Below are 26,440 nucleotides of genomic sequence, written 5' to 3'. Positions count from 1 at the left end.
TGGGAAGAATAGTAGGTAGGACATTTCTCATTTCAGGGCACGACGAGAGGTAATAGAAACCCTGGCGGAGAATGTAACTCAGTTGCTCCAGTCCAAGATGGTACTGAGTTACGAGGGGAATGCACCTCTGTGGCCGGACTGTGGGAGGTGGTGGGAGACTGGAAAGATAAGGCTCAGGAGATTTGTTTTTGTACAAAGATGGGAGGATAATTACAGTCAGTGAAGGCTTCAGTGAGACCCTCAGTATATTTAGAGAGGGACTGCTTGTCACTGCAGATGCGACAACCACGGGTGGCTGGGCTTTACGAAAGGGACTTCTTGGTATGAAACAGGTGGCAGCTGTCGAAGTGGAGGTATTGCTGGTGGTTAGTAGGTTTGATATGGACGGAGGTACTGATGTAGCCATCTCTAGGATGGTGGCTTGTTGGGTTGAGTAGGGCCAGGTGAAGCAAATGGGGAAGAAGTTGTTGAGGTTCTGGAGGAATGTTAATAAGGTGTCCCCACCTTCAATCCTGATAGCAAAGATGTCATCAATGAATCTGAACCAGGTGAGGGGTTTAGGATTCTGTGTTTTTAGGAAGGTTTCCTCTAAATGGCCCATGAACAGGTTAGCATAGGATGGTGCCATGCGGATGCCCATAGCCGTACCACAGATTTGTTTGTAGGTAATGCCTTCAAAGGAGAAATAATTGTGGGCGAGGATATAGTTGGTCATGGAGACTAGGAAGGAGGTTGTTGGTTTGGAATCCAAAGGGCATCTGAAAAGCTAGTGTTCGATAGCAGTAAGGCCATGGCTCAGTATCTCCGCTATATGGTGAGTAGCAACTTTCCTTCTCTTGTATTGTTACATAATCAATACAACCACACAAAAAACATGGAAAACAAGCTGGGTGGTATATAGAAACCCATCAGCATGATGGAAAGCCCAGCAGGGTAACCTGTTCCTTGGGAGGTGGGGGGGAAATGAGAGACTCAATGGGAAATAGTCACTATCACAGAGGTCACAATGTGGCGAACAGCGTAAGGAAGGAAGAAGAGGAGGGGAAGAGACTGAAAGATCAATAGCAGGTAAAGTGCTGTATGTGGCACTAAAATGAGTAGAGAAACCATCATTAAGAAGGCACAGATCATGGTCCACAAGAAATTGGTCACTGAAGATCCCCCGACTAGATGAAAAACCACTGCCAAGGAGGAGAAAGGGAGGTGGGGTGGGGGGGGGGGGGGGGGAGGGGGGGAGATCTGCTGAAGGAGGGCAGTTAGGTCAACAGATGTAGGTGGCCTGTCTGGAGGGAGATACAGATTGGAAACCGTGACTGCAGAGTCCAAGTGGACGCAGACAGCAACTGCTTCCAATAGGGTACGAAGTGGGATCCATGTACCAACAATATCCGTATGGGCCAATGTAAAGGTACCACCGGATGCCCTCAAAGGGGCAACCCATTTCCAACAGAAAGCACAGAACTCACAAAGGGTAAGTGAGTGAGCATCTGTAAAATGAGATTCCTGGGGAACTACACAAGCTACCAAGTAAAAGGCAATAATGGATTGCAGCTCTGGGAGATGAAGTTAGTATGCTTTACAGTTCCACTGAATAAGTCAGAGTGTGTATACAAATGGGATGCAAATCGGCTGGAGCCAATCACACTGCCTGGTCACCAACCATCATCAACGAGGACAGGGCAACATCCATAAATAAGAGGTTAGATTCGGGTTGTGAGGGGGGAGATGGCAGCTCTGGGAGCACCAGGGGACCTTGTGCTGGGACTTGTATTATTTCTCCTTCTCCTCCTCCTCCTCCTCCAACTCCTCTTTCATAGGTTGAGAATAACAGTGCACAGGGGGAGAGCAGGCTTCTGTCAGATCCAGAACCGAAAGAGAGCAGGCGATCTTGGGTCACCCGGAATATGTGTCCTGTGGCCTGAGAGATGCTGAAGAAGGAAGACACTTCTTTGGCCAGGGAGGTGGAGACGAGAGGAGGATGGGGCTGGGGTAAGGAAGAGGGAGGACAGGGAAAGTGCGTAACAGAGGCAAAAGTAGAAGTCATGGACACAGTCTGAAGTCACTCAAATTCCTCATGAGCCTCAATGTAAGACAAATTCTTGTATCCTCTTTTCTTACTTATAAGCCGGGCAATCTGGCAAGCATGGAGAGTGACAGTCATCATGACAATGAACAAGCACAGGTGGCGGAACACAGCGGCTTGCCTCATGGAATGAGAGTCCACAGTCGTCACATAGAGGATCAGCTGTATTTTGGGAAAACATGTGTCTGAAACTCAAGCACCAAAAGCAACTGACGGGTGGTGAGACGTAAGGCTTCACATCACAAAAATAACACATAACCTTTACATTCTTTGGGAGAGTATCTCCCTCAAATGCCAGAATAAAGGCGCCAGTATCGGTATGATTTTCCTTATGACCTATTGGCACACGCCAAACAAAATGAACACTCCGTCGTTCCAGACTGGTCCGGAGTTCATCTGTTTGAAGGATGAGGTTCCTATGAAAAAGGACTCCCTGGACAATGTTCAAATTTTGTTGAGGTGTAATGGATACAGGGACACACCAAGATTATCACAACCACAACGAGCCACAGACAGAGCAGCAGAAGTGGTTTTGATCAACAGAGAACCTGGACACATCTTACTGAGAGACACCATTTCATCAAACTTGTCTTCAATATTTTCCTCAAAAAATAATGGCTCTGTGGCAGTGAATGTGTCCACGTCCATCTTAGTAAATACCAGGATGCAGGGAAAGTGTTTCACCCCAAGACAGTGAACCTGGCCGTCCTTCCAGGGTATAGCCACCGCAGAGGAGGCCGCAGGGTCATTAGAAGCAGCATTCAATGGTACGTTACCACTCGAAGAGATGGCCATAGAAGACTGGACAGATTTTGAAGCTTGACACATGTCATATGCAAATCATCAGCCCTGATATCACTCACTCTCATCAGGGGCTCTCCCCATGGGCGCCACCCAGCGACTCCAAGAGCCGTCTGGCACAGAGGCTGTTGTAGAGTGTTCCAATACTCTGGAATGACAAGCAACCACTCCTGTGGAGGCAACAGCTCAGGTAACAGAAGTATGATCTCTGCATTGTCACAGGACTTCGCCGGATGGCTACATACTACCCCAACACATGGACTGGCTACACGTCCTGGTGACCTAGCGAGGCAGAAAGGACTACGGTGGGGAAGGAAGGAGGGAGAGGAATCCATGCTGTAGACACTAGAGAGGGAGTTCCTCCCCAAATGGCTCACACTACAGACAGAAAATTTTAAAGTAGCGGTCAAACCCCAAAGGGTGATCAAAAAGGTGGGCAAAAGAGAAAAGACAAGGACAATAAAACCGCAATTAATAGAAGAAACCAAGTGGGTAGCCAGGTCGACATCAGTAAGAACACCGAGAGAGGGGAAGGAGGGGGCAACAGGGAAGGAGCTATGATGAGAAGAGAGGGGCACAGGGAAAGAAACGCAGCTCGGGAAGGGAAAAGTGGCTGCAATAGCTCAAGGTTCCGTGGATGCCATGCACGAGCTCACAAAAGAACCATAAACCCCCTTGGAGGACTGAAATTTGAGAATCCAGCATAATGTGCTACCATCCTTTTGAGCAGTTTGCGTAGTACAGTGAAAAGGCCCATCGGTCGTAGATATCAATTGACATCGGGTTTTTGCCTGGTTTTGGGATTGGGAAGACGATATCTCGTCATTGCGTAGGTGAAACACCTAGCCAAATACGGTTGAAGATACCTCAGTAGATAGATTATTTCAGTAAAATTCTGAGGCTTGATCATTTGGTTACAAATAAAACAGGATCTGTGGCCGAATCATATGAAGAGTCAAGTGCCTGTAAAGCAGTTTCCAATGAATGAAAGATTCATTACATAATTTGGCGTGATGGAAGGGTGAACGTTGAGAAGATACCTTCAACCTCTCATTTGTGCACTTGAAAAGTAGCCTGGTAAAAGGAGGACACTGACAACTTCGGAGACTAGGTCACAAGGTGGTCAACTAGAATTGATGTATTTGTGCAAATACCAGCATGAAGGAAGAAACCTGAAACAGTTTTTGATCTTTGGTGGCTCAGAGGGCTATGGAATTTCATCCACATCTGAGATGAAGAGGTGAATGTTTCCAAAAAAGGAGACTTAGTACTCTCAGCATTTTTTCTTACTGCATTTCATTAGACAGTCGTCCTTAGAACACACACACTTAAAAGTGAAGACAGTGATCTGTGAAGGACGTTGCCTGAGGTATTGCAGGTCCCATGGCACCAGCCCGCAGCAGAGGGCGCCTGTAGAAAGGGAAGAGCAGCTCCAGTGGCGCAAGTGATCATGTTGAACATGTCTCCCAAAACCTTTGTGATGCAATATGATGGGGGACTGAGGCAGAGAGGCATATGTAACAGCAGAGACAAACAACTGCCAGTTAGTTCTTTGAAGCTACCAACATGGTTATCAGTCAGTTAGTTGGTGACAAGGAAGTGACAGGATCATTGGAAAGTCACAAGTAGCATTGTGTAAACACCACTGAGTGAAGGGGAAGAGATCATAAGGTCAATAGCCAAAAAGGTGTAATGGACCACATTGAATTGGGAAGGAGCACTGTCACTGAGGGAAAACCGATCAAGAATGGAAAGAAACTGCTCAATCATAAGGCCGCTACCAAATAAAGTTGTGCTTCCCCACAGGGACTGGTGCACACTGAAATCCCCATGGTAATTAGGTGTCCTTGACGGAGGTAAATAAAGTTTACAAATGGTGATTGCCACAGTTGTTTGCATTCACACTGCTTTGTTTCCAAAGTAGTATGAACGGGAATACTCTCATTGACAACATTTTTGTAAACCAGATGCTCTCTCTACACCCGTGAAGTTCCAACAAAATGCACAGTATCCTCAAATATTTGGGAAATGGTTATCAGTGAAGTGTGTTTCTTGAAGAGCAACATGGATCACAGAACAAAATAGAAATGTTTAGTAGTTGTAGTTATGGCAAGTGACAATAATATCCACTGCAGTTCCACTTGATCATTACATTAAGGATGTCCCAGTTAGGCTTGAAGAAGCCAGGATGACGGGTCACACTCCAGGTTCACTGTCTGTTATTGGTTGTGGTGATGATGTTTGGTCTGTGGGGCACTCAAGTGCGCGGTCATCACGCCCGTACGAAGTCCCAATTTTTACACAGTCCATTTTCTTTTTACAATTCAATCTAGTCACTCTCACAAATGATGAGGACAACACAAACACCCAGTCCCCGGGCAGAGAAAATCCCCAAACAGGCTGGGAATCAAACCCGGGACCTCGTGATCCAGAGGCCGCAATAGTAGACCCTAGATCACGAGCTGCAGACTTGCGTTATTAGTGGGGGCGAAACATCAATGTACAATGGTTTGGCACGTGAATGTATTCACAGTTTTTTATGCTGAGACAGAAGAAGATATTAGCAGCAGGAAAGAGACAGGAAAGTAATAAATAGTGGAAGATAGGTAGACAGTGGCTGTGTTATAGATAAAGCGAAGAGACCAATGGCAGTGAAAGAAAGAGAGGCAGGCAGTGGCAGTGGAACATAGCTGACAGTGACAGAACAGTGCTAGGAAAAAGTGAAGGAAATAGTGCTGGGGAGGGCAGTGGGGGTGGAAGAGAAAGAGAAAATGGAAGTAGGTGAGAGCCAGTGATAATGAGGGACAGGGTATATGACAATGAGGAAGAGAGAGATAGCGAAAGTGAGAGGAGACTGTAGTAGTACAACAGAACAAATAGTACTGTGGCTCTGCCACACGAGATAACGACAGAGACACACAAAGAAATAATGACAATGAGTTGGGCTAAATGAGTGAGTGAGAAAGGGCAACTGAGAGTGGATGGGTATGAGCAACTTAAAAGCAATGGACTAGTGTGTCTGAGTTACAGTCAGGGATCTTGCAGGAGTTTGAGGTGAGTTGCATACTACAAAAAAGTGTGAGTATGTTTGCATGCCAAACTTTTTGGGAAAAATTTTGAAGTAAGAGTCTTTTAAATAAGCAGGAACTTTTTCCCCTTTTTTGTGTTCCGATAGGTGCATTTTCCTGCTGATCAATGTAATTTGTGCTCCAATCCGTGTTGACAGAGCCAGCTGTCAACTGCTATGTGTTGTGCATCTATGAAAGAAAAACTGAGATTGGGGGAAAAACTGAGAAAGGAGCATAGATATACCGATAGCTTACAGGAGCCATGAAATAAAATTTCATATTTTCATATTGAATAATGATGAAACTTCCTGGCAGATTAAAACTGTGTGCCGGACCGAGACTCGAACTCGGGACCTTTGCCTTTCGCAGGCAAGTGCTCTACCAACTGAGCTACCCAAGCACGACTCACGCCCCATCCTCACAGCTTTACTTCTGCCAGTATCTCGTCTCCTACATTCCGAACTTTACAGAAGCTCTCCTGCGAACCTTGCAGAACTAGCACTCCTGAAAGAAAGGATATTGCGTAGACATGGCTTAGCCACAGCCTGGGGGATGTTTCCAGAATGAGATTTTCACTCTGCAGCGGAGTGTGCGCCGATATGAAACTTCCTGGCAGATTAAAACTGTGTGCCGGACTGAGACTCGAACTCAGGACCTTTGCCTTTCGCGGGCAGAAGTAAAGCTGTGAGGACGGGGTGTGAGTCATGCTTGGGAAGCTGAGTTGGTAGAGCACTTGCCCGCGAAAGGCAAAGGGTCCCGAGTTTGTGTCTCGGTTCGGCACACAGTTTTAATCTGCCAGGAAGTTTCATATCAGCGCACACTCCACTGCAGAGTGAAAATCTCATTCTTGAATAATGATGCTTGTTACTACCAATTCTGTACCAGTGCTCGTGGGACTGTCATTCCTATAGTGATGTCAAAAAATGACATGTGACATGACTTGTAACCACATTCAGCGCACCAATTTAACAACTTATCCACTATGCTGTAGAGGAGTTTTAATAATCGTCATCATTATTGTGGCTTTAGTCATGCAGTGAATCACAGGAAATTATATTCTGTTGATTTCCCATAAACAAGGGCCCAACAGGGTAAATGATACCGTACGTGCTTTCCAAAAGCAAACTTGTAGTGGAAACAACAGAAGGAATTTTACAATCAACGATGGTGCTTTTACAAAAACACACAAACAAAATTGCCACTTTGAAGTAATTCAGACAAAGGGAAAAATAACTTGAAAGAACTGTCGAAGTGAAAAATCTGAATTAAAATTTCTGGCAAAAAGAGGCAAATTTCTTGTGGTTTCCCAGGATTATCTTTCCAAAATTTCTGAATTTTTGTCATAGTGCTCAAACTTTCTTCGACGAACGTCTCTGTTCATCTCATCAACTGAGAGATGGATGGACAACTCTCTTGCTTTCCCACTCGTAACACTCAGTGACCCTATAAATTATTGTTCTTGCTCCATTCTGTAAGGTACTTAAACTACTTAAACTTGCTCTTCCCCCAAGGAGTGGAAAGTGTATTTGGTGCTGCCCATAACGAGCCAGCAACCACTTTGTCACTCATCAGTAGAGGTATTAACTTGCAGTACAACACAACACTGCACAACAATTACTTTGCAAAGGCTACACAAGATTTCGTATTAAGATCAGAGATTGGCAGCTGTCAGACACAGAACACGAGCAAGTTAAAGTCGACCAACTTCTGCTGAATTCTGCTGACTGAGAATTAGGGAGCCCTTGTTTTTCTCGTTGTGAGCAGATTGTAGTGAGGGCCACCTGTGAGGTTGGACTGGATTGGACTGATGGAGTTAAAGTGAACAAACTACGCGATCATTGGTCCCTCCATCCCATATTTGTCAAGCTCCAAATAGACCTCAGAGAGGAAGGACAAATCCGGGTGAACATGATTGTAAACGACAATCAATAAAACTAGGAGACAGAAGCAAGAAGAAGTCAGAGAGGGGAAAGAGGTTGTAAGAGGGCCACCTGTATGAACAGCTACACCATCTACAAACTTTACTGCTATTACTAGTCTCTTCAAGAGCCAACCGAATCACCCAGTTGCAGGGTGTGTTGTCAACACCAACATCTGATTTACGAAACCTCCTTCTCACCAAAAAGCTGTTCTGAACTGTACAGAATGACACATTCAATACAGGCCCCATTCCCACCACCCTGTCAGAGAGACATCTCAAATAGTCCCTGCGCTCCATGTGTGTGCCTTTTCTTCTGTTTCCAACCCACTGAACAATGCCACCACCATGCCAGCCACAGTCATTCTTTTACTTTTATATTTTCTTCTAGCTCAGTATCTTCCCATCTTTACCTCTTTGTCTTACTCTAGACCATTCACCTCCCTCTTGTACTACTTTCTTAAAGTTCTCATACTCTCCCCATCTCCTTATGTACGCCCAAGCTGCTCCCCCACACGCAATCATGTGTTAATACATTCATTATCATCTCTCTTTTGACTTTCCAGTTATTGTGTCAGGATAGCGAACTGTCTCCTCTATTCTGTAAGCAGAAATCTATTTTCATACAGGTTTTCACCCAAGATTAAGTTACTTATTACTTTTATTCTAGTGAAGGTGTCGGTTAATTTATAACAAAATAGTACCACTACCACTCCATACATGACCCGACAATAAGATCTGTATACGGAGAGGTTCGAGTTGACATTTTTTACACTAATTATTGGGAGCTTGGGAGGAAATCTGCCATCCAAATGAGGAAGTGAACAAAGAAATCTATTTGCATCTCACTTTGAATTAATAGTGACCTCCCAAAATAATCATAGCCTCTTCTAGGTGTGAAGACACAGCGGTAAACAATGAATTCCTCCATTCAGAAACATGATACTCAGTGAACAAAGAAAGAATAAAAGTTCAGATATGTGATGGCCACATTATTATATTCAAAAATGCCAACAGTTCATTGTCACATTACTGAAAGGTAGAAAAGGGAAAACACAAGATTATAACCAAGTGTTAATTTAACAATGATAAGCAACTTACCAGTACAACAATGTACGCCTCTGGTTGTTTCTCCTGTATTACATTCACAATTTCCATTATTCCTTCAACAATTTCTTCTGGAGCAAATCCCAAATTATTTGTTCCAACATGTAAAACAACAACCTGCACCAATCACAAAACAGTCAATGTTATGTTAGTTATCCTTAACAACTCTCTACATGGATATATTACATGTTAGCATCGATGCTACTGAAAATTCTACAAGGCGATGAAACTTAATTTCTCCGAGACTTTTAAGCACTATTACAAACAATTAAAAAACTGAATACAGCACTATTAACATATGCCTTACTTCTTTTAATGAATCAAACTGAATACAAGCCTGAAGATGGAAGGACACTTTATCCTGAACTCATGCTATGAGGGTTAGGTGATAAAATTTCAGGCAGGAAGTGAAAAAACGTATGTTTTCCACATTTAGTCCTGCATACACTGATCGAAAGTATCCAGACAAACATTGTCCAGTCACATTAATTTGACCATCTGCCACAAGCCTAACAACAACTTTTTGCAGTGTGGACCACTGTCAGACGTGCAGGAAGAGAGTAAATGTTCTGGAAAGTATCAACAGAGATGTGGAGCCATGTCGACTCCAGAGCCATGGCCAGCTGCATTTCTCAGTTGAGTTTGGCACAAACAGCCTAACTGATGTGGTCCAACAGATTCTCGATTGGGTTAAAATCCAGAGAGTTTAGTGACCAGGGGATTACGGCAAACTAATCCTGGTGCTCTTTGAATGATGCACATACACCATGAGCTGTGTAACACATTGCACTGCCCTGTACATAGACACCATCGTCCCAAGGAAAACAACTGGGCATATGGGTGGACATGGTCTCCAAAGATAGATGCGTACTTGTGTTGATCCACTTTACCTTCCATAATAACTAGATCACCTAGCGAATCCCACAAAAATATTACCCGATCATAATGCTCCCTTTCTGGTCTGGTGCAATGATTGTTGCTGGGCATTTGGTTTCAAACGTTTCACATCATACACGCCAATGGCCATTTATCCCCTGGAGCAAACATGATTCTTGTGAAAAGGCTACCTGTCATCACCCAATGGACATAAAGTTGTGGCACTGGCTTTCATACTCTACTCTTTGTTGCAGATGAACAGTAGTCAGCATGGGTGATTAACCACGTGCTTGCTGCAGAGGACCATACACAGCAATGTTCACTGACCAGTCATCGAGCAGACACTGTTGGTAGTCTCTTGTTTCATCTGGGCAATCAGTTGCTCAACAGTTGTGTCTATTTAGCTGTCTACACCTCCCAGTCATCGTTCACTTCTGACATCTGTGGCCTGTGCTACACCAGTTCTCTAGGTGCCCATTTTGGATTGCACCATTTTGCTATGCACGGTGTATTTTAACCACAACAGCATGTCACCAATTTCCAAACTTCACTGTTTCAGAAATGCTTCCTAATGATCACATCCTTTGGAACATCTGGTAAGTCTCACTGCTTCCACATTATGACAATGACTGCACTGTTTTCCATGTCCTCCTGAAACAGTTTATGCACCTTCCACAATTAGTACTGCCAGCCATCGCTGAGTGGTTATTGCATGTTGATACTGAACATAGTCAGTGATCACATTAATGTCACTGGACCATATATATTTCTGGACATTAATATGAGCTGTGAGATTTCTCAGGTTTTATTGGCATGATTTATTAATAGTCTGTTTCCAGGTGAACTGCCGAGTTGCTGTTTCCATTTTAGGCACAATATTTCGATGACCGACCCAGACATTTTTTTCAGGTGCTGCATGTTTTGCTGTGTACTCAAACCAAATGGTTAGTGTCCGGTCAGCAAGAACACACAACATTATACTTGCAGTACCTGAACAAGACAGCTCTGTCGGTCATTGAAATATTGTGATTAAAATTTAAACAACTTGGCAGAATGCAAGTAAGCCCACTATCAACATGGGGCGTGTCCACCGTTCGCCTTTATGATAGCTTCAACTCTGCTGGGGACACTTTCAACGAGGTGAGTCAATGAGTGTACAGGAATACCAGCCAACTCTTTCTCGGGAGCTGAATCCAGAGAAGGTAGTGATGCATACCACTCCATTTCAGGAATTTCGTTGTCCACAAACCATTGCTTCACAGATGCCGCATTATGACAAGGTGCACTGTCATGTTGATACAGTCAGTCATCATTCCCAAACTGTTCCTCTACTTTATGCAATGAACAAAGCACTAAAATATGTTCATAATATTTCATATTTAGAATTTTCTTAAGCGCAATAATGGGCCCACATCCTAAAAACATATTATACCTTAACACCACCTCCTCCGTATTTCACTGTTGGCACTACACGTGATGGCACGCAATATTCTCCAGGCCGTTGCCAAATCCAAGCCCTTCCATTGAATTTCCACAAGGTATAATGTGATTCATCACCCCAAATCATTCACTTCCAGTCATCCATTGACCTTCGGTGTTGCTTTTCACGCCACCAAGTGTAGCTCAGCACTGACTAAAGAAATGTGTGGCTTATTAAGTGCTGCTTGACCACTGTACTCCATTCTTTTTCACTCACTATGCAAAGGCACTGTGCTACTTAAGACTACTGGTAGCATTTTGGCACTCATGTGTAATTCCTTCTGTTGTTTTCATGCAATTCGTAGCAACCACCCTTCACAATGCTCGACAGTCCCTAACCATCAGCACCTAAAGTCTGCTTAGTCTTGGTTCAGCTGTTAGGTTTGGTTTCGTTTTGCTGTAGGGCACAAAAAACAGCTGGAGTCATACACACCCAAGTCAAAACCATACAACACAAAGACAGAGAGGAGTTAAAAAATGACTATACATCAGTCCCAATTGACATAAGAGAAGAAAGTTAAAAACAAGTGTTTGGAGAAAGGGCTAAAAAAGACACCATACAGAAATGGAGGTCTAAAACTAAAAATTAAATGGCCTTCAGCATATTGCTTTGGCAGATTAAAAGTAAAACGCGGTCGACAGCCCGTGCGTCATTTGCTAAAACGGCCGATAACTCAGATGGCAAACCCAAGCAGGAACGTAAAAAGATTCCGTCAAGAAGTGGTGGACAGTTAAAACTTTGGCACAATGTGTACAAAGTGGTGGGATAGAGCCACTTAGAAAATGACGATGGCTAAAAGGGCAGTGACCAATAGGCAGCCTAGTTAAAATGACCTACTCCCAGCGGGAGGGCAGAGATGGCGTCATCCAAGCCACTGGGAGAGGCTTAATAAGCCAGAGCTTATTCCCCTGAAGGGAGGACCACTGGTGATGCCAAAGAGAGACCACCACCTAACAGGCGGCAACACAGAGATCATTGGAGGGAATATCGAAACTAGTGGGCTGAGGTATGAGGGTTGCAGCCTCGGCAGCAGCCTCGTTTCCTGGCAGACCAACATGACCAGGAACTCACAGAAATATCACTGGCTCCACCAAGAGTGAGCAAGTGACAGTTTTCCTGGACCCACTGCACTAATGCCGCGTCCCACGTGAGCGACAGAAGCGAGCAACAGTGCGCGACAGGTTCAGATGACAAAAAACAACCGCAGGTGTAGTTATGGAAGTGTCCTACGCGAGAGATATCTGTGTCGCTGCCTGTCTCCTGCTGCAACTGGCGACGTTTGAATTCAAATGTGTTTGAATCTTGTCGCTGCAGCACACGAGACAGAGAGCGACAGCCACGTGTCTTTTCGGCAAAGCAGTGAAGTGGACGCGACAGCAGCTATGAATTACTTAACATTCGATTTTAAGAAAGTTGCTTGGTGAAAAAATTGGTTCTTCCACATCTTATAGCTTGATATCTTTAAATGATAAAGGTCGGAATTTATTTTCGTTACTCATCATAGTTACTGTGCTGCACAAAATTGAGTACACAGCTGCACGAAATTTTTAAGAATTTGCAGAGGTAAAATCACACTGTGTAGACTTTCCATATAGTTCATTTACAGCCATACATTATTACATACGAAACGTAACCAATATGTCTAAATTGTATTTAAAGCTGAGACCAGTATGATATTTCTTTTCATTCTTGAGATATTGGTTGTTATACCCGCGGATGGGTCGTTTGCGGCGCCTCCGAACCTTTCCTGTGCTTCAGGAATCAAGTGGTTGAAAAAAATCATCGTATCTCATAAATGGTTCAAGATATCGAAACGACAAATTTTGGAAATGACACCACACAGAAACGACTATTTTATCATAAGATTAACATGCAATACGTTTTTGTAAATGCGTGTGCAGAGCCAAAACAAGACTCCTTATAACTTAAACCACGAGGTTTTGTCCAAATTTTCATAGCTAAACAAAGGGAGAGAAACAGGTAAACGTAGTATCAAAGTGACCAGCATGAGGTCTAGTTTGGCATTAAAATATTTAACTGCTTGAAAGTAATCAGAGTAATTAACAAAAACTTAATCAATAAGCTGAGGAAAAATTGAAATATTTCACAAAAAGCTGCTGCCAAACTATGTATCTGTTCAAGACCTAGCTATTTTGATCATAAAAAGATACATTAGTGCGGTATTTGAATGTCAAAAAGGCTTCATTTGAATCAAGTACATTAGGAAGGCAAATGAGGAGTCAGTAAGATCATGCTTCTGAATAAAACTTGAAACTAAAAAAAAAAGAAAGAAATCAGTCAAATATTTTTTGAAATGATTTGTGTAAATAAATATTTTGATCAGAGAAACGTTCTACATGCTTTTGAGTGATGCTCAAAATCATGAACAGAAAATTAGGTGCACCAAACGTTTCCGTAATATTTTTTATTTCATACTTTTAGACAAATCATTGCACAAAACGTTTGACTTTCTTCTCAAAAATTCTGTAAGCTTCACTTTTACAGATTATTTAGAGTAATTGAAACACTTGTCCTTAACACTGACTGCTGATGAATTATGTTCGCAACATCAAATATCTGTAAAATTTCATGGTTCATTGCAATTTATTAGGAATTAAATTGTGTGTGATATAGTAGGATAGGTGTGAAGATCAAGGTCTTTGGCAAGACCTTAAAAAAAAAAAAATAAATAAATAAATAAATAAATAAAATATAACTTAGCAATGCAATATAAAAAGTATACATAAAACTTAGTATACAGAATTGTAACCGAGTCAGTAAAAATATAAGAACGATTTGGAATCGAACAGAGGACCGTTTCCTATCACGTAATCATGAACTGTAAACGGTACCCCTACACCACAGCTATCTGTTATGATATCAATCTGTGTACTTATATTTGTATTTAGCGTAGTTAGTCATGTAGCAGTCATTCCTCCGCATATATTGGTTGTTAAAAGTTCTTGATCATGTAAAAAGACATTTGTATTTAATTTATTTATGAGACAGTCTGATGCTCCTCTGCTCATTCACGTGTATTCGAAGAATTTGTCTGGTGTTCTTCGTAGTTGATATTTATGAAATTCTTCATGGAGATTGCTCCCTCTGTAAACTTCATGCACAGCATTTCTTTTCACTTTATTTTCTTAAGTAAACCTAATTCCGTAGCCTTACTCTCCAGCCACAGTATTCTACAGGTTAGGGACGCCATTTTATTGAAACAGCTGGTTGGCTCTAAGCAGCCATCTTGTAGTGCGACACAGTTGCTCGCACGCAGGACACCCACACTTTTCGCCCGATGCTGCTGCTTGTAATTGGAGTGAGGTGTATCCAGAAGTCGCTCACTCTCGCTCGATTCTGTCACTCACGTAGGACATGGCCTAATGGATGAGCAGTGCACAGTGCACATAAACTCTGAGGGGCACTGAGTGAGTCTGAGCAGAGGACACAGCTGAAAAGGCTAATGCAGGGTGTGGAGCTCAGCCGTAAATACTGAGCAATGTGCCGGGATCTGATATTGAAAGACACAGGTGCCAATGACGAAGGTACACCCAACCCCACAGTCAGTCTGCGAGCCATCAGTGTATACGAGGAACTATCGCAAAGTTCCATGGGAAGGTTGTGAAACTGAATGCGATAGAGCGGGACTGGAGTAGTGTACTCTGGAAGCGAATGAAGGCCAAAGTTAACATGGGTCATTTCACGAAGCAAATGTGGTGAAGGGTTCACACCCACTGCGAAAGTTGCAGGTAGTGTGAAGTTAAGCCGCCGTAGCAAGTGCCGAAAGTGGATTCCAGGAGGTAACAGCAAAGAGGAACATGCCCCATTGTGGCAATCAAAGGAATCATCGAAGAAGGAGGCATGGGATGGGTGGCCATGCATGGCAGACAAACGGCATGTGTACCTGCTGAGTAGAAAGTCATGGCGGTAGAACAGTGGTAGTTCAGCAGCTTCAGCATACAAACTCCCAACCAGGCTAGTGTAAAAGGCGCCAGTGGCCAAATGGATGCCATGTTGGTGGATAGTGCTGAGACGGCATAAGACGGATGGACAAGCAGACACATGAACAAAATACCCATAGTCGAGTTTCGAACAAACAAGGGACTGGTACAAAAAGAGGAGGATGGTTTGATAGACACCCCAGGAAGTACCATTGAGGACACGTGGGACACTGAGGTTCTGCGTACAATGGCTGCCAGGTAAGACACATGGGAGGATCAAGAGAGTTTCCTATTGAGCATGAGCCCCAGGAATTTCATAGTTTTAATCAAAAGAAGGGAAACATGCCCAAGATATAAAGATGGTAGGAGAAACCAATTGCATCGTCAGAAGCTCATAAAAACAGTTTTGTCAGCAGAAAAGCGAAAGGCATTGTCAATGTTCCAGAAGTCAAGGCGATCAAGACATCACTGAAGATGCTGCTCAGTGAGACAGGTCCGTGGAGAACTGCAATAGATAGCAAAATCATCAACAAAAAGGGAGCCGAAGATGCACAGCGGGAGGCAGGCCATTATAGGGTTAAAGGCGATATAAAAAGAGGACGACAATCAGGACGGAACCCTGAGGCACACCATTTTCCTGGATAAGGATGTCCAACAAGGCAGAACCCACGCACACCTTCAAAACTCCGTCTTTTAAAAATTCCTGAAGGAAATAGGGCAGGCAGCAACGGAAGCCTCACATGTACGGAGAATACCAGTTCGTCAGCAGGTGCCATAGGCCTTCTCCAAATTGTAAAACATGGCTACAGTCTAGGATTTCCGCAGATAACCATTCATGACATGGTTGACAAAGTAACAAGATGGTCAACTGCAGGACACCACGCATGAAATTCACACTGTACATTTGTCAGTAAATTGCGAGACTCGAACCACCATACCAGCCACGCAAGAATCAACTTGCAAACGCAGCTGATAAGAGAGATGGGGCGGTAGCTAGAAGGAAAGTTTTTGTCCTTACTGGTCTTAGGCATGCGTATGACAGTGGCTTCACGTCAACGTCCAGGAAATGTGCCCTCTGCCCAGATGTGGTGGTACATGTTGCCTGCAAGAGAAGGGTGCTGCAACACCAGAATGTGGATGGCGTCTGGCCCTGGGGTGGAGGATCGGGATGAACTGAGAGCATGCTCTAGCTTCCTCATAGTAAAGGCAGCATTGTAGCACTCACGATTCGGTGAAGAGAAGGGTATCGTCCAAGCCTCCTCTGCTTGTTTCTGATGGAGGAAGGCAGGGTGATAGTGGGAAGAGCTTGAAACTTCCGCAAAATGGCGGCGGCCCAAGGTGTTGGAGATAGCAATAAGGTCCATGATGACATTGTCTGCTACTGTCAGGCCGGAAATTGGGGAATGTATCCTGGTCCCAGAGAGCTGTCGGAGGCTGGCCCACAGGACAGAGGAAGGGGCGGAACTGTTAAAAGAACTAGTGAATGAACTCCAGCTAGCTCTTCGCTATCCCAAAGAACATGACAAGACTTTGCACCCATCTGTTTATAATGAATGCAGTTTGCCATCATAGGATGGCAGTAAAAAATGCGGAGAGCACATCTCCGTGCAAGAAATGCGTTGCGGCATGCCTCAGTCCACCAAAGGACAGGGACACAACATGGTAAAGAGGAAGTGCGAGTAATGGAACATTCTGCAGCAGTAAAGATAATGTTTGTGATATACTCCACCTGTTAATCACAACTGGGGAAATATTGTTCTTCGAAGGTCGCCAGGGAGGAGTAAAGCTGCCAGACAGCCTTAGTAAGTTGCCATTTGGGTGTGCACGCAGATGGGATGGGGGTCTGCAAATGGATATCAGACAGTCAATGGTCACTGGAGTGGGTGTCAGAAAGAACGGACCACTCAAGATGATGGGCAAGCTGGGCAGTGCAGAAGGATAGGTTCAAGTGGGAATAGGTGTGCAAGGAGTCGGAAAGTAAAGTGAGTGCTCCAGTGTTAAGGCAGAAGAGGTTAAGATGTATAAGGTCAGCCAAGACGGCATCTCTCTGTCAGGTCCTAGGAGAACCCCAAAGGGGTAGCAAAAATGCGGGAGATAGCTGCCCAATAAGCTGAAGGAAGTCTGCCCTGGAGGATCCTGCTCCATGGGGTCCACAGAGGCATTGGCTTGCTTGTGCGGTGGGTCTACGGAGTTCAACACTGAAAAACGGTTGGTGACTCACACCGGCGACAAGAAGGCCAGCCAGTCTACGGTACCACGTGGCAACACTGTCAAAAAGGAGCTTCAAGTCAGCGAAGGAGAAGATGGACTTGCTCGAGCCTTTCTGGTTAGAGGAAGACTTGGGTGTTGTTTGGTTGGAGGATGGAGGAAGTCTTCACGGAAGTACTATTCCTGTCCTTTCCAGCCTACCGGTTGTGTAGGTGGTGGCTTCAGCCCTTGAGGTGAGAGAGTGATGGGAGGTGAGAGTTTGATGGCTTGTTGTACAGCTTGACGGGGGTATGGCGATGCTACCTTGACGCTGTGAGATTTCACAACTTCAGAGTTGAATTGGAGGCCATATCCTTCATGGAACGAAAGGTAACAAGAACAGAACCATAGGTGCGAGACAGGAGAATGCAGGGTTTGCGGCAAACGAATAACTTGTGAGGGACTGGGTAAGGTACTGTTTCCTTTACCTGAATCTCTTGGACAGCCCGCTCATCAAAATACACAGGGAAATCCCGAGAGGCAGTGGCATGGCCGCCATTGCAGTTGATACAGCAGGGAGGAGGAAGCAGTGGACAATCGTCCTCTTGTGCACCCCTACCACAGGTTACATATTTGGTTGGGTATCAACAAGACGTTCTAGTGTGGTTGAAACGATGATGCTGGTAGCAGCACATCGCGTTCGGAATGTACGGCCGGACTGTGATGATTTCGTAGCCTGCTTTGATCTCAGATGAAAGCACCACTATCAAAGGAGAGAAAAAGAGTACCGGTGTGCACTAAGGAGGAATCTACCTTTTTCATTACACGATGGATGGCAATGACACCCTGATCAAAGATGTAAGATCGGATTTCGTCCTCAGTTGGACCGTCGAGCAGCCCTAGTGTAAATAACACCACGGGAAGAATTCACAGTTCTATGGACCTTGACACGAACAGGGTAGCCATGGAAAAACAAGGCGGCAAGCAGTAGTTGTGCTTGAGAATCAGAAGTAGTCTCCAAAAGCAAAGTGCCATTCCGTAAACGAAAGCAGGATTTCACAGAACCGGCAATTACAGCAGCACCTTTCTGAATAATAAACGGATTTACCGTGGCGAAGGACTGACTGTCATCAGTATGTGAAACAACAAGGGGGTTGGGGTTGGGTTGTTTTTGGGGAAGGAGACCAGACAGCGAGGTCATCGGTCTCATTGGATTAGGGAAGGATGGGGATGGAAATCAGCCGTGCCCTTTCAAAGGAACCATCCCGGCATTTGCCTGGAGCGATTTAAGGAAATCACGGAAAACCTAAATCAGGATGGCCGGACACAGGATTGAACCGTCGTCCTCCCGAATGCGAGTCCTGTGTCGAACCACTGAGCCACCTCGCTCGGTGCAAACAACAAGGAACCGTGGTGCAATGGGAAGGGTCTTTGAACCATTAGCCTGATTTAAAGATGATTGACTCATTGCGAGATACTGACTCATTGTGAGATATTCCCCATGATTGCCAGCATCTCCAACAGTGTGCTCCTTTCAACTGGGGGCCCCCTTCACAAGGGGGTGCTCCCGCCTTAGCTGATTGTTCACACCTCAGGTCACACCTCCCGAACACCTGACAGAGGGACCAATCGGCAATTTGGGAACGTCTCAGCTCAGGCAATCACCCCTCCTTGGACCTGGCCTGTACCAAGGTGTACGTGTGTATCCTACCTGTCGAACCGGGGCTGGGAATTACACGTTACCCAGTCACCTGTTATGTACGACATGTATGGGCCAGCCTTCAGGTGCACACAGAGAGGAAGAAGAAAAAGAGGAACCTCGGACACTGAAGTGGAGGAATGAGAGGAGAAGGGAAACAAAGAAAGGAAAAGGGAGCTAAAAACAATGAGGAGACTGTTCTTATGCCAGCAACAGAAAATGCAGAACATTCCCAACAACACCCCAGACATGTTCCCCAACAGAGGGGAAAAAGAATAGCAATAGGATAGACATGCAGTACAGAAGGGAAAAAATGCAGCAAACGCTGGGGCCCACATGAACCCACCAACGAGTGGCGAGCCCTTGGGATCAGCTGTGGCTGTCCCTTTGCAGTTCCAGTTCACAATCACATCAACAGTTTGCTTGGGAACATTTAGAAGGGTTGAAAAGTCCTTGATGGATTTGTTATTCAGACGACATCCTATAACTGGTCCACATTCAAAGTCTCTGAACCATTCTGACCAACCCATTTTGCCGTTACTACAAAGGGACAAAGGACACGCACAAAAACTTACATAGAATAATAAAACCCATCATTATCTATAAAACGCAAAACTAAATTAGCCAATGAGGCATTGTCAGCTAAAATTAATGGCAACGAGCCCAGTAACTGAAGAGTCTGTCACAGGGCAGCCAAAGGACAGGTCACCAAGATATGGGCCACTGTCAGCCAGGCGCCCCACCGACACTGAGGTGGGTCATCACAGTGCAGGAGGTAGCCATGTGTCATCCAAGAGTGGCCAATGCGGAGCCGATGGAGAACCACAGAGTCCCTGCGAGACGCCCACATGGAGATCTTCCACACATTCGTAGTTTCCTTAATGGCACGCAACTTGTTGTGCATACTGTGGTTATGCCATTCCGTCTCCCAAAGCCACAAAACCTTGCAGCGTAATTCTGAAGGCAGGTCAGTTTCAGAGAAGCCAATCTCCATAAGTGGTTTCTGCGTAGCCTGTTTGGCCAGCCTTTCGGCAAGTTCGTTGTCTGGACCGTTCCAGGGCATAGATGGACTCTTGGATGGTTCCTACCAAAGGTCAATAGCCTGTAGGCTGCTCAAGGAGTCAGTACATACAAGAAATGACTCGCCTGGCCATGAGCGGACGTGCTCAAGAGCACGAGAAATGGCCGCCAGCTCTGCAGTGAAAACAATGCAGCTATATGGTATGGAGTGCTATTCTATATGTCCTCCAAGAACAGAGGCAAAGTCAACACGATCATCAGCCATCAGTGTAAACCACTTCATGGTCCCAGTACATCTCGAGAATCGAGAGGAAGTGACAGTGGAGAGTCACAGAGTTCACCGAGTCCTTAGGGCCATGTGAAAAGTCCAGGCGAAGCCGTGGCCTATGTGTGTGTTCGTGAATGAACTTCAAGTATAGGTGGTAAAGGAAAGGACGCCAGTTCAGAGAGAAGGGACTGCACACGAACTGCAATTGTAAGCCTTGACCTGGGCCACCAATGCGGGAGATGAACTGCTGTGGGCGGAAAAAGGAGACGGTAATTCAGATGTGCAGGAGAACTACAAATGTGTGCAACGTCTAGAGAGCAACTGCGCATGCCTAACCTGCAATGGCGGGACTTCGGCCTCCACCAGGACGCTGGTCACAGGACTCGACCTAAGAGCTCCTGTTACTAGGCAAACGCCACAGTGGTGCACTGGGTCAAGTAAACGCAATGCTGAAGGCGCCGCCAAACCATAAACCACTGCCATAGTCAAGGCAGGATTGAACAAGTGCTCTGTAGAGCTGGAGCAGCATAGAGCGATCTCCACCTCAGTCAGTGTTGCTCAGGCAGCGGAGGGCATTGAGGTGCTGCCAGCACTTCTGCTTAAGCTGACGAAGATGAGGAAGCCAAGTCAATTGGGTGTCGAAAACCAGCCCTAAAAATCGATAATGTCTCCACTCCAGAGAGTGGATCGCCATTAATGTAAAGTTCTGGTTCCAGATGAACAGTACGACATCGACAGACTTTGTGGTTGAAAACTGAAAACCGTGGTCTAGAACCCATTACAGCCTTGTGGATGGCTCCCTGTACGCACCGCTCAGCAACACCAGTACTGGTGGAGCAGTACGAAATGCAGAAGTCATCTGCATACAGAGAGGATGAGACAGACAGCCCTACAGCTGCTGCTAGACCATAAATGGTCACTAAAAATAGATACAGAGCCCTGTGGCACCCCATTCTCCTGGATATTGGGGGAACAATGGGAGGCGCCAACTCTGACATGGAAAATATGAAGCAACAGGAAATTTTGGATAAAAATTGGGAGCGGGCCTCGGAAACACCACTCCTATAATGTGGCAAGGATATGATGTCGCCAGGTCATGTCATATGCTTTTCATAAGTCAAAAAAGACTGCAACCAGGTGTTGGCAACCGGAAAAGGCTGTTCGGCGGCAGACTCGAGGGACACAAGATTATCAGTGATAGAGCAACCCTGGCGGCAGCCGCCCTGACATGCAGCTAGTAGGCCACGTGACTCCAGGACCCAACCCAACCGCCGACACACCACACGTTCCAGCAGCTTACGAGGAATGTTAGTGAGGCTGATGGGCCGATAGCTATCGACATCAAGCGGGTTTTTACCGGGTTTGAGCATTGGAATAATGGTGCTCTCCTGCCATTGTGATGGAAAGACGCCATCACACCAGATCCGCTTGAAGATGACGAGGGGATGTCACTTGTAGCGAGATGGCCCAAGAGTAGTGTCAAGGCAATGTGCAAGGGCACTGAGGAGCTCCCATTCTGTAAATGGGACATTATATGATTCACTGTGAGTTGTAGTGAATGAGAGGACTTTACCTTCCAGCTGCCATTTGAGAGCGTGAAAGGCTGGTGGTGGTGATTTATGATGGAGGGCGCTAAATAGCAAGGTCATCAGCGCCCTGAAAGGCTGGGGGTGGGGTGGGGGGAGGGGGTAATTCTTCGACACTGAGGCTCGAGCAAAGTGTTCAGCAATCGTGAATGCGTCGGTAGATAACACACCATTTATGTAAACACTGGGAACACCTGTTGGGGTCTGGTACCCGAAAATACATTTGATCCTTGCCCAGACTTGGAAAGGTGACGTATGGCAGCCAATGGTCAAGACATATCTCTTCCAACACTCCTGCTTCCGTCGTTTGATAAGTTGGCGAACGCGGGCTCGGAGCCGTTGCTCCAGGGTGCTCCAGGGAAAGGTGCCGCTTATGCTGCTGTAGAGCTCACCGACGCTCCTTAATTGCTTCAGCGACTTCCGTCGACCACCAAGGGACTGCCTTCTGACGGGGGCATCCTTAAGAGTGAGGGATCACATTTTCTGCCACAGAAAGGATTGTTGTAGTCACCTGCTCAACCATCACATCGATGTTCCTGTGTGGGGGAGATTCAACGGTGACAGCAGAGGTGGAAGTTTCCCAGACCACCTTGTTTAAAGACCATCTGGGCAGGCGTCCGTGTGCCTGATGCCGCAGCAGTGACAGGAAGATAGGTAAGTGGTCACTACCACACAGGTCGTCATTTGCTCCCCATTGGATAGACAGGAGAAGTCCTGGGCTGCAAATTGATAAATCAATGGCCGAGTAACTACCATGAGCCAAACTGAAATGTGTGGTGGCCCCAGTAATTAAGAGGCAGAGGTCGAACTGAGACAGTAAAGTTTCAACATCTCTGCCTCGGCCAGTAGGCACAGTGCCACCCCACAAGGGGTTATGGGTGTTAAAATCTCCCAAAACTAGGAAAGGTTTAGGGAGCTGATCAATCAGTGCAGCCAATACATTCAGAGGTACTGCACCATCTGGAGGAAGATATACATTGCAGACAGATATTTCCTGCACCGTCCTTATTCTGACAACCACAGATTCCAAGCGGGGTTGGAAGTTCACTATACACTGAGTTTAGGACAGAAACACAAACTCCGCCTGACACTTTATTATAGTCCCTCCGGTTCCTGAATTATTTCTAACAGCTGGGGAGGGCAGGGGTCTGCATTTCCATGAACCAGATTTCCTGGAGGGCAATGCAGAATGCAGGTGTAAAGCTTAACAGTTGCCACAGCTCAGCCAGGCGGTGGAAAAAACAGCTGCAATTCCACTGGAGAATGATGTCATTGTGAGACTGGGAAGGCATGGAACATTCATTGAGGCAGTTTATGCCTCAGGGTCACCTGCTGCCACAGACTTATTGCATGAGCAGTCTATATCCACTGTGTCTGAGGGTCCAGCAAGATCTAGGTCCTCAGTGGATGCCAGAATCTCCACTTCATCCTCAGGTGCAGAGCTTGTAGGTAGCGGTGGTGTGGGTGCCACCGCAATTCCCTTGGTCTTGTGGATCTTCTTTTTGGATTTCTCTCACTGCTCCTTGGGTTTCCCTGGCTGGGAGGACATCATTGATTCAGTCTCCGGGTCTGAGGTTGAGTGTAAAGCCCAACAACCAGCTGCTTTTGGGCTCTTCAGCCACTGGCGGGTGGAAACCTGAGACTCCTTCCTAGCGAGGGGAGCTGAAGAAGACTTACACTTCTCCGGCTGAGAAGTGGGGACTGGTGTCACCAATTTTGGGGGGGGGGGAATGCTCTCAAAGTAGGTGGTGCGGGAGCAAGAGGGAGGGAAGTGTCCCCCCCCCCCAACCCACCACCACCATCAAGGGGGCAAGGTGTAGTCTTCTGGCTCTGATAGGTGACTGAGGACTGGGGTTGGCGGGGCTGATGGGGCTAGAACTGTTGTAGCGGCGGCGTAAAACGATGTCATACGTACAGGACGTAGGCGTTCAAATTTCCTCTTAGCCTCAGTGTATGTAAGTCGGTCCAAGGTCTTTAACTCCATGATTTTCCTTTCTTTTTGGAGAATTCTGCAGTCAAGCAAGCAAGGCGAATGGTGCTCTCCACAGCTGACACAGATGGGAGGTGGGGCACATGGAATATTGGGATGTGATGGGCATCCGCAATCTCAGCATGTGATGCTGGAAGTACAGTGGGAAGACACATAGCCGAACTTCCAACATTTAATGCACCGCATTTGGGGAGGGATATAGGGCTTTACATCACAGTGGTGGACATCACCTTGACCTTCTCAGGTAATGTTCACCCTCGAAGGCAAAGAGGAAGGCACTGGTGGCAACCTGATTATCCCTCAGACTTCAGTGGACACATCGAACGCTCTAAACTGGCGCACAGCTCATCGTCAGACTGCAAAAGAAGGTCCCTGTGAAATATGATACCCTGGACCATATTTAAGCTCTTATGGGGCTTGATGGTTACAGAAACATCTCCAGCTTGTCACAAGCGGGTAACGCCAGTGACTGGGCAGGGGATGCTGTTTTGATCAAGACTGACCCAGATCTCATTTTGGACAAGCCCTCCATCTCCCCAAACTTGTCCTCTAAATGCTCCACAAAGAACTGAGGCTTCATCGTCATGAAAGATTCCATCAGCTCTCGACTACAAGAGCCTCTGCCATCCTTAGCCTGACATTCCTCCCATGGTGTGGCCAGGGAGGGGAGCGATTTGGGGACGTACTTCCGTGCGTTGGATTGAGCTCGTGAATGCTTAGAGACTGTTGGTGTTTGACCACCAGCAAGAGATGATGTACTGCACTTCATCGCATGTCATCCACCCTGATGCCACCCACTCCGGCCACGGGCCCTCCCCACGGGCGCCACCCAGCCGCAGCAAAGGTCACCTGGCAGGATGACCATTGCCGGGAGTCCCAATGTCCCAGAGTGACGGGCATCTATTACTTGGAATACGTGGGGAGTGAACAGCGCAGGCATCAGCAGAGCGATCCCTGTGTGGTCAGGGGGCTACAACCAACAGGGTACATGGCGGCCTCACCACAATAGACCGGCTACCGTGCTGGATATCAGGTGCAACCAAGCATACAAGTCCATCATCATTATCAGCGTAGAAAACGATACCACACAGTTGATGGAAAAATATGCGTCCGGGAGGGTGACCTCGCCTGACAGTTGGAGAATGAGCAGAAGTGCAGATCCACGTCGACGAAGGATGCGATAGGTCTCAGCGCATGATGGATATGATGAACCATGTAAGGTGCCCTTCCCCAATTGGCTCGCTCTTCGGGAAAATTTTGAAAAATTGAGGTCAAATTCTACAGGGGACCATCACATAAAGGTCAAAATGTGTGAGACTCCTTTAGTAGCCTCTTATAACAGGACAGAATACCTTGGGCTTATTCTAACCCCCGGACCCACAGAGGGTAGTGATGGGTGACTTCAATGCGAAAGTGGGAAAAGAAGAAGCCTTTAGAGAAACCGTAGGAAATGAAAGTCTGCATGAGGTGTCGAATAAAAATGGATGAAGACTTATAGACTTTGCCATGGGCAATGCAAGGGTGGTGAAGAGTACATGGCTCCAGAGAAAGAACATACGGAAAGCCACATGGCGCTAACCAGATGGCACAACTTGTAATCAAATTGAGCATTTGGTACACAGGGGACATGCGTCTGACATCCTTGAAGCTGATAGCTGCAGGTTGGCTGACTGCTACTCGGATCATTATATGTTAAGAGTGAAACACAGACAATGCAAAACCATCCATAGATCCTGAGGGAAGAGAAAAGCTCCGAGAAGATACAATGTTTTCAAATTGAAAGAGAAGGGAGTATCAGAAAAGTATGACACAGAACTACAGAAGAAGTGTAGGCTAAACGAAGCCAAGCTCTGTAAAACATTGAAGGGAAGTGGAGTATGATTACAAAAGCTCTACAAGAAGCTGCAGAAGAAGTTTTAGGTTTAGAAGAATGGATGAAAAGGGCAGGATGGTATGATGAAGATCTTAAAAACACAGTGGAAGACCGGAAAATTATTAACAGAAAAAAGATCTAATACAGAAGAATTCATGAAGAAAAGGAAAGAAGCAGATAGGATTTGCAGCAGAAACAAATAAGAATTACAGAGGAGATGGATTAGGAACTGGAAGAAGAGTATAGAGTTCAGGAACTGAAGAAAGGCTTCCAACTGTCTACGGTATTCTGCAGAGATAAAGAAGGAAATTTTATAAGAGGTGAAGGACAGGTTCTAGACTGATGGGCTGAATATTTCAGTGAGCTGCTGAATGTCACTACAAAAAGAGAAATTCTGGAAGAAAATGAAATAGAGGGTGACCAACTGTGGCAGAATGTTAGTCAGGATGAAAGACCCGCACCTATACCAACGATAGAGAAAGTTACGAAGGCAATTAAAAGCCCGAGGAATAATAAGGCTCCAGGTAATGACAACTTTTCAGC

General features: G+C 45.8%; 1 protein-coding gene across 1 annotated transcript in view; it reads right to left on the bottom strand.

The window, feature by feature from the left end:
- LOC126100555 (platelet-activating factor acetylhydrolase IB subunit alpha1) overlaps nt 1-26,440 on the bottom strand; it is a 45,387-nt gene that overhangs the window by 12,776 nt on the left and 6,171 nt on the right. The window contains exon 3 of the mRNA XM_049911173.1: nt 8,972-9,094. Within this exon, the coding sequence (XP_049767130.1) occupies nt 8,972-9,094 (123 nt within the window). The remainder of the gene's footprint in view (nt 1-8,971; nt 9,095-26,440) is intronic.

Source organism: Schistocerca cancellata, chromosome 9 (assembly GCF_023864275.1).
Source record: "Schistocerca cancellata isolate TAMUIC-IGC-003103 chromosome 9, iqSchCanc2.1, whole genome shotgun sequence".
Classification (NCBI taxonomy): domain Eukaryota; kingdom Metazoa; phylum Arthropoda; class Insecta; order Orthoptera; family Acrididae; genus Schistocerca; species Schistocerca cancellata.
This window is presented reverse-complemented; position numbering and strand designations above follow the sequence as displayed.